At 40.1% G+C, this 9,801-nt stretch overlaps 1 protein-coding gene across 1 annotated transcript; it reads left to right on the top strand.

Annotated features, from left to right (window-relative positions):
• Positions 1–1,507: 1,507 nt before the first annotated feature.
• Positions 1,508–7,459, top strand: marc1 (mitochondrial amidoxime reducing component 1). Its single transcript, XM_084569221.1, has 7 exons — positions 1,508–1,819; positions 3,466–3,636; positions 4,417–4,573; positions 4,831–4,974; positions 5,228–5,289; positions 5,453–5,524; positions 6,975–7,459. The coding sequence occupies exons 1-7, from the start codon at positions 1,569–1,571 to the stop codon at positions 7,099–7,101; spliced, it is 984 nt and encodes a 327-aa protein (XP_084425347.1). The 5' UTR covers positions 1,508–1,568; the 3' UTR covers positions 7,102–7,459.
• The last annotated feature ends 2,342 nt before the right edge of the window (positions 7,460–9,801 follow it).

The following is a 9,801-nucleotide window of genomic DNA, read 5'->3' as shown; positions in this document are numbered from 1 at the left end:
GAGAGCATCTGCTGTTTTCTGCTTTGGCCGCAGACCTGAGTATCTATGTCAAAGACAAAAATAGTTCCACTGAGAAGGTCAGCTATGACATTACGTCACTTGGTTTTCTTGTCTGTTTCTGGAAGATTTCTGGGAAGCTCAAAACTGAAGGTGTCTCTGGGATAATGCCAGTTATGATGAAAGTTACCTGACTTCAACCCCGCTAAACATTTATGGAGCACTTCAAGAGAAAGACAAACATTCCTGATATGACAAGAAGTTATTTGGAACACTGCCAGATCATACTTGGAAAGAGACTCTAAAAATTGTTAAGCTATTTGTTATGTTATAGAACAGCACATATTGAGATGCGAAGAGATTTTTGTCAGTTTAATTTTGCATGCGTCACATAAAAACTGAGAAAACGGGGGGTACACATGGACGATTTCTGCCACAGAACCCTCTTGTGGTTTCCTGTGTCTCCGTTTATAGCAATTAGCATTTTAGTGACGACCTATACTGCAGCCAGCCACTAGGGGGAGCTCCACATGCTTAGGCTTCACTTTTGAGGACACGCGAACAGTCTATGGTTGAGTTATATGGGCATGAGCATAGACTGTATATAAATATGGACGACGTGGCTCCACTTCCTTGCACTGGCTAAACTGGTGCTATTTTCCCGAGGATACGAGCGGCGCCATATTGCGAGTTTGGAGCCAGAATCCGATCAGTGCGGTCCGAGAGTCGACCACACGTCCGCCAGACTCGCTCGCGTTGTTGTTTAATTAATACTACGCTCTGCTCAAGGAAATGTTGGCTTATACACTGTGCTTATTTATAATTTTCCTACAGGACCACTTTACAGAGCAGTTGGCATGGCAACTGGTAGTGCCATTATGTCACAACCTGTTACCATAGCGTCAAATAACTAACTAAAACGAAACTTATACGATAAACTGATACTTGAGCATGCATTAACATTATATCAACTACCTAAAATGACACAAACCATCCTTGAAAAAAATGTATTTTAAGTGTATTTTAGTGTTTTAGTTTGGCTCCAGTCCCGCCCACTAACATAAAGGGGGTGGAGCTTATGACATATACTGCAGCCAGCCACCAGGGGGAGCTCTACTTGCTTTGGCTTCACTTTTGAGGAGCAATTCCACCGTCCATCTTTATATACAGTCTAAGGTGATGATTCAGCAACCAGGCTTGATTCTGTCTCTTTGCCCAATTTTGGATTATCCGGGAGTGGGCGTGGTCAGGCTCTGCAGATGGCGACAGCCGGATCCGCCCATTCTAATTAAGCTTCAAAACCACTCCACAAAGATTCTGTGGTGAAGTCACGGATTGTTCATTCTTACAACGAGATTATTACCTCTGAGACATTCATGTTAAAATGTCCAACTTTACAACATAAACAAACATGTTTTCAGAGCCCCCACCCCTCTTTACATCCAGTCATCACGTTTGTTTGACGTTTATGAAACTCGCTGTTCACCGAGTGTCAGTGAACGCCACACGCGGAGGCTGTGCCCCTTTAACAAAAAGTTCAATGTCCAAGAAAAAGTCTGCGTTACTCCAAAATGGCCCTGAGAGAGCTGGCTGTCAACGCGTTGGCCCAAAACAAGAAAGCGGCTCTGCTGATCGGCGGAGCCGGCGTCGCAGTGCTGGGACTCGGCCTCGGATATAAATACCTGCGGAGGCCAGAAAAAGCTGTTCGCGTGGGCGTAGTGTCGCAGCTCCTCATTCACCCTCTCAAATCTGGCAAAGCGGTGCCCGTGGCTATCGCAGAGTGCCAGAAAATGGGGCTGAAGTTTGGAGAGCTGCAGGATCGGTGAGTGTTGCGCACCAAGGATTTAAAAAGTTTGTCAGCTGATCACATTCACACATGTACATGCTGCAGAAACGGTCACACAAACACGCCTTACTGAAACTCTGTGCTGCGCAACTCCTTTTAAAATACTATTTTAATTAATTTACTCCATTTATTTTAGTGCTTTAGCAAACTTGACTTGCAAAACATATGATAAACTGAACTGACACCTGCGCATGTGCTGTGGCTGGTTAGTTACCTGTTGTCGCTTTATTAAAGAGCCAAAATGGCTCCTTAACCAGGTAAACTGCACTTTACATGTTACATCATCAATAATAATCCACTAATGTAGTAACGTTTGTAACGTTTAATATGAAGCAGCAACAGAATAGCACGTATATTTATTTATTTATTTACACAATATAATTACTTGTTAGTTTAACTTTCACTTGTGGTGCTATGATATCACAACTTGAAAAGGAACATAATGTAATGTAAGTGCATTTTTGTTTTGTTTTTTAATCTAAAATTTATATTTAGCTAATTATATGTGTGCACTATAACTACAAAATTACATTTATACTGCCCACATGAAGCTTTTACGCCGTCAGACTGGAGGCTATGTCAGTCAACATCCCCACAAGCATGGCGGTGGCAGCATCATGCATCTGGGCAGCCGGCCCAGGAAGAAGGTTAAAAAGAATGCATCAAAATATAGGAAGGAGAATTTCAGTTTCAGTTTGTAAAGTGAACTGGGACTGGAGAGAAGATTTATTTTCCACCTATGAAGATGACTTGTAGCAGAGAATGTTCACACTGTGGTATTTTTCATAGTAAACACAGCATGCGTTGGCAAATTTAACACCTTGAATCGCTTAACACGAAAAGGGCTATCTCACATAACTTTGCTTATTAATTAAAAAATGCATTTTTTTTTTTTCCTCCTTGTAGTTTCTAAGGAGTAGAGAAAAAAAAATCTTGTTTTAGTGCCAGTTTTTCCAAATCTTCCGGTGTCTCTTAAACGGTACTTTACCTGTGCCACATTCATGGACTGCAGCTTACAACAAGAAATAATTAAGAATTATTATAATATTAAGGTGACATAAAGTCAAAATTATGACTTATCTTGTTAATTATTGTTAATTCATTGCTATGCGTTAATAAGAAAGTAGTTTGTAGTAACACTACAGCAGTATACTTGCTTTAAATTACACACTGTCTGCTCAGTTGACAGTGATTTTGCCTCTTTAATGCACAATAAAGCCTCTTATGTCAGCCTTTAGGTTTAAAACACAATTTTTCCTCATTTGTGGACTCTATCATGAAGCCTTGAAGCAGTTGTGCAACCTCGCAGGATTTTCAGAGGGACTTGCCCATATTTCAGGTCGCTGTCCAAACACTGATAACACAAACATGTAAACATACAATAAAACATAATCATATGTATGTAAATTATGGTAATCTATAAATATGTCATTCTAGTGACCGCTTGCATTAAACTTTCCGGCTGGTTTAAGTCAGAAAAGTACGTTTTATTTCATATTTTCAACCAGCAGATATAAATAAATGCTCCTGTTGCAGCTTTAGTGGCCAGATGCCAAAACTGAACCAGGGATGCCAAATGGTGCAATTTAGGAAATCCGACGTTGCGTCTGTTTTGTTTGCAGACACTGGCTGGTGGTGACGGAGGATGGTCACATGGTGACGGCCAGGCAGGAGCCTCAGCTGGTGCTGGTGTCTCTGAACTGCGAGGGAGGTCAGGCTTATCTGAACGCACCGAACATGGAGGAGCTGAAGTTCCCCATCGAACAGCCCGACAACCCCGTCATCAACTGCAGGTTTTTTTACGTCACAGTTTAATTTCTCTGACCACCTGAGGCTCATGATTCATCTTTAAACACATTAAAAAGATAAGAGACAGTCGATGCCTGCTGGGAAAGCATCTGTTAACCTCTTAATGAGAGTTTATCTTAAAAAAAATAGTTAAAATCAATGAATTAAATCAACAAAAATCTCATAAGAGATGCGGGAAAAAGTCATTTATTTTGTAAAATTAGCAAATAACAGAAGGCAAAGATAACAACCCATGTTGGCTTATTTGAAGCCTTCATCTTAACAACGTTAACATTTAACGTAATTATAGAAAACTCAAAATGAACTACATAAAACTGATTGCTGACTGAATGGAACCAGAATAAAGTGCACATCTATACACCTGGGCTGTCCGAGCAGAAGAAATGAAACGTATCCATGTGAATGAAGCAAATAAAACTTGGATATGTGTACAAGTTCAATTAGAGTAGAGCAAGTTAAAACTTTTGGAGGATGAAGATCTAAAATCTGGCGAGTTGAAAAAGTAAAGGTCTTGAATTCTTCAGGATTGTTCCCTTCGCTTGAATGTAATTTGCAGATAAAAACACACATTTGAGAAATATTAATAGCACAAACAGTAGGAAATTCTGTTTCTGAAATAGAGAAGCAGGGGAAATGTGTGACTTTGATCTTGTTGCAACAAACAGTCATTGCTCAGCCCTGTTACCTGCTAACCTGCTTTTTTCTGCATTATTCTCTTCGGAGAACTGTTGTCAGACTTGTGTCTCGTTGTTTTTCTGCTGCAGAGTCTTCAGCGCTGACATCCAGGGCCGGGATTGTGGAGACAAAGTGTCCCAGTGGCTCACTTCTTATCTTGGCACGGAGAAAACCGTTCGCTTGGTGCACTTTGAACCTCACATGAGGCCGAGGAACCCGCCGGAGCCTTTGTTCCCACAAGACGAGGTAGTTACTTATATACTGCCGCTTGTCTGTGTGCAGCTTTGTATTCACAGATTTTATTATTCCCATAATCCCATATCGATACTGGATTGATGGTTTGCACAATAGTGTACATTCCATTGCCATATTTTCTATTGCACAGTCATATTTATTGTTTACCCTGAGCATTTTGCAGAGCTGTAAACAAAATCTCATTGCACTCCACAACCTGTATTCTACAACGACATCTTCCAAATGAAGTGGTGTTTTGCTTTACCCAGGAAGTGGCGTATCCAGATGTTGCACCTGTGATGCTGCTGTCAGAGGCCTCTGTTAAGGATCTTAGCAGCAAGATGGAGAAGGAGGTGACGGTGGAGCGTTTCCGCCCGAGCGTTGTGATAAGTGACTGTAAACCATTCGATGAGGTTTGTGTTTGAAGACAAGTACCACATCCACAATAAAACCCCACAAAATGTCTTAAAAATGACATATCTTATGCGTCTCTACTCAACATGCCGTGAGGATTTTGTTTTATTTTTCCAATCTGCTTTAAAAAAAAAAAAAAAAAAAGATCATTTGGTGCTTTTTACTTCTGACTAATCCCTCGCCCTTTGCAGTGCGAACAGCGTGGACTAAATTTATCTCCCACTCCAAAAACCAACTGCTCTGCTTTTTCAGGATACATGGGAAGAGATCCAGATTGGCAGCGTGCGACTGCAGCGTGTAATGTCATGTGGAAGGTAACACAGTTTCACACAGATTTTAACGAGGGACAGAATAATTTACCAACAACAGTGAAGCCGTGGCAGAATCACTGCCTCCGCTGAGGTTTACGGGTTTGACACAAATGATCATTTAAGGTCGTCCAGATGTGAACTAACGTTTATATTTTATTGTGGGCAGATGTATTTTGACCACGGTCGACCCAGACACAGGTGTAATCAGCAGAAAAGAGCCTCTGGACACACTGAAAAGGTAAAATAACCACTTTATACACACAATGTTTGAAAAATGAATAATTTGTGAGTGCTATTTACCATTCCTGAGCTCATAATTACAAACATATTTAAATTCCTGCATCAGAACCACATTTTTTTCCCATCGCACATTCCCACCATAGACGCCTTACATAAAGATGATCGCCCCCTGGTGGCTGTCTGCAGCATAGGTCGTGAAACCCCGCCCCTAAAGTGTTGATGTGTATTTTCCCGCTGAAGTGTCAAAAACTGCAGTTCCTCAAATGTCCACTAGATGCTGTCTCCCAAAGCGAGTCAATCCCCATATGCCTCCATGTTAAAAATGTCCAACCTTTCAGCAGAAATAAACATCTTTACAGCCTTAAACAATAGTGATTTTGCTCGCTGTAGCTAATATCTGCCTTCATAACAACTATACGTTGGATAATTCTTATATAACCCACCTGTTTAAGTTATATTAAGGCTTAAAGTTATGCATAATTAAGAGGTTGGCTGCTGTGTTGCAGTAATCAGTTGAAAATTTGAGGTTTGGTGGCAAAATATGGCCATAATTGATAATTTAAGTTATAATGTACTGTAATAAATGTTGAAGCTGCTCTGAATGAAGTAGGGCTAAAAAATGAAGCTAACGTGCCACAAAAACTGTGGTTCCTCTAATGTCCACTAGAGGCTGGCTCCAAAAGTGAGTCCTCCATATTAAAACAGAAATAATCATATTTACAGCCACTGACAAAACGCGAATTTGGTCTCTATAGCTAGTTTCTCCACTAGCAAAGATCTTTTTTTTCTGTCTAACGTCATAACGTCTTTGAACTGCTATAAAAAAAGGGTAGCTGCTTCGTGAAGGCACTTGAGTTAAAAACTGCAGTTCCTCAAATGATTCCAAAAGCGAGTCAATCCACGTGGACCTCCACGTTAAAAACGTCCGACTTTACAGCAAAAAGAAACATGTTTACAACCTGGAATAAGAGTGATTTTGGTCCCTATAGCCAGTTCTTACATTCATGACAATTATCCATTGGAGAATTTTTATATAACCTACCTGTTTAAGTTATATTTAGGTTTTAAGTTATGCACCATTAAGGGCTTGGCTGTTTTTTGGGTGCTGTAAATTTTTGGTGCGTTGTAAAGATCTGGCCATATGTTACATCAGAATCTGCTTTAAGTAATAATGTACTTTAATAAATGTTAGATGCAACCTAACAGAGGCCTTTTTCTGTCTAACATCACATATAAATGGAGTATTTTTATATAACTTGCCTGTTTTAAATGATATAAAGTATAGAAAGTCATGTATAATAAAGAGCTTGGCTGTTTTGAGTACTTTGAGCTAGTCAAAATCTGCTTTAAGTAATAATGTAGTGTGCAACCTAACAGAGGGCCTTTTTTCTGCCTTACCATCACACCTGAATGTCTTTGAACTCATGCCGACGACTCTTCCTCCACAGCTATCGTCTGTGCGATCCGTCCGAGAAGCACATCTACAAAAAGGCCCCGCTGTTTGGACAGCTGCACTTGGTGAAGAAGACGGGGATCCTCAAGGTCGGCGACGAGGTTTACAAGATCACCCGCTGATAGACAAGAAGCCGGAGAGAGGAAAACGTAATCTCAGAACCGTTCAGAAGGTGCACATAATTGCACCGAGTATGTACTAATTGTAAAAGAAGAGATTATTAAAGTTGTGAAAGACAAAAAACAAAAACACTGTATGAGTAATGGGGCTGTGAGTCACAGAGAGACAAATATCCTGAAATAACTTTTCATAAGAGTTCATGATGTATTTTTTTTTGTATTAATTGTCATTCCACAAGGCTTCGTCTACGTCCAATGAGCCACTGAGCAAAACTAATGAAACTTGAATTAAACACATTTTAAGCTGCACATTGTACGCACGTGTGTTTATTCTGTTATTAAAGGGGAGAAATGAAATTGCCTGAAGTGTCGGACTTGTTTATTCCAGGGAACATTACACTGCAGAGAAGCACCGCTGGGCCTTTGGTCGCCTCTGAAATTAAAAAGTGGCAGAAGATTTAGATTTTTATCCGTTAATAAATGTCAACATGCTTCAGGACACGCTAATAATAATACTATGATTATTAAAACATTATTAGGTTAGATTGCAGACTGACTAAGGTTAATGAGGTTTTTCTAAGAATTGTATTTTGTGTTTTAGATTGCTGTCAGTAGTACAAACAAAATCGGTTATAATTACAGTTGTAATATAAAGTCTGCATATACCTGTTAATTCAGCCGGTAATTGAGCTATAAAATTATATCGGAACTTGAATTACGACTAAAACCAATGTGAAACTGCAGCTTCCACTTTTTACAATGCTTTTATTTTGAAAAACTTCCCGTACAGCCCTGCAGGTATTTTTAAAGCAGCAATGTGAGTGAGATTTTGTTCCGTTTAATCCCAAAATGTTTTATCACCGGAGGTCACGCTGCTCTTAAACGTTTTGGTCCAGTTTTAGTTGCATCCATTGGCCAGTAGGGAGCAACATGGCTTCACTTACCAGGGGCCTGTAGGGTAAAGGATTTTCTGGTTTCCAGCGGTTTTGTTTGAACCAAATATAAGATGGTCAGAGCGAACAATAAACGTAATCACTGGACGGGCAGTGCATGACTGTTTTTCTGGCTCCTCGCTGATTATAGCTGCGGCCATGTTTTCAGGCTGGCAATCTCCCATTGAAGAAATCTCTCCAAACTGGGACTCAAGGATTAAATATTTAGAATTTGGTGGCCAACAATCGGAAAACACACTTTTGTGATTAAGAAAAAAATAAAATAAAACACAGATGTCTAATAGGTTTAAAAGTAGAACTGATGACCACCTCATTGAAGGCAGCATGCTCCCCATCTGAAAGAAATACTCTTAAGACCTTATGTTTAAATAATTAATTCCTTCAAAGTCTTTCAGTCTGGACAGACTTGGATGTAAGCTGCAACTACATAGACTGGCCGATACCGATAAGGTAAACTACTGCAAGTTATTCTAGTCTTTTAAGTATTTTGGATATTTAATTAATATAAAGACAAAAACATGTTGTTGAAACGAAGAACCCAAGAACATGGGTGTATCACTTCATCTGCCTCTCTTCTTACCCTGATGCCCCCATCACTCTGGAACAGGGTAAATCTGGACTCATCAGACCACATGACCTTCTTCCATTGCTCCAGAGTCCAATCTTTATGCTCCCTAGCAAACTGAAGCCTTTTTTTCCGCTTAGCCTCACTGATTAGTGGTTTTCTTAAGGCTACACAGCTGTTCAGTCCCAATCCCGTGAGCTCCCTCAAGCCCTGAGTTCTACTGTTGTTTTTCTTTGATTTGATTTCACCAAATGTTTAAATGATCAATCAGGATTGATCAAGACGATGGTTCCCCACTATCCTTCCAGTTTTTAATAATGAGTTGGACAGTTCTTAACCCAGTTTTAGTAGTTTCTACAATCTCCTTAGATGTTTTCTCTGCTTGATGCATGCCAATGATTTGACCCTTCTCAAACAGACTAACATCTTTTCCACAACCACGAGATGCAGCCAGGCAGTGTATATTCTGTTGCTGTGAACCCACAACACTTTAGTGAAGTAGCTCCCATCCATAGGTTTAGACTTTTCCTCTCGTTTAGTTCAAATGTAAAACTTGTATCGCCTGAATAGGGACTTGAACCCTAGACCCTCAGATTAAAAGTCTGATGCTCTACCGACTGAGCTACCCAGGCTCTGAAGGTGGTAGCCCACAGGTCACACTCGTTGCCAGATGAAAGACAATAGACAGACTAACATCTTTTCCACGACCACAGGATGTGTCTTTAGACATGGTTGTTTAAGAAATGAGAAGCTACTCATTGCATCAGTTGGGGTTAAATAACTTGTTGCCAGCTGAAAGATAATCACTCATGCAGTAATTATCCAATAGGAGGCTCCTACCTATTTGCTAAGTTAAATCAAAGTGGCGACTTTTTTATTTGGCCAGGCAGTGTGTATTTCTTAACTGAGTTATGAGGTTAAAACAACTATTAACTAGCCTGAAATCTAACCTTCAAATTCACTTAGGTATTTCTGTATCGGGCACTTTGTTCCTTGTCAAACTTTATTGCAAAGGAAATCAAGGGAAATATAAAAACCTTGAAATCTGCCAACATCCTCTTTGTAAAGGGTGTATGAACCCAAGTGCTGTGGTTGTTGAGAAGTGCCATCAGTTTTCCACACTTCAAAGGCAACGCAGCCACAGCTAATGACAACCGGCGCTGAAAGGAGTCGTTGCACAACAGG

This window comes from Chelon labrosus (genome assembly GCF_963514085.1).
Source record: "Chelon labrosus genome assembly, chromosome: 20".
Classification (NCBI taxonomy): domain Eukaryota; kingdom Metazoa; phylum Chordata; class Actinopteri; order Mugiliformes; family Mugilidae; genus Chelon; species Chelon labrosus.
This window is presented reverse-complemented; position numbering and strand designations above follow the sequence as displayed.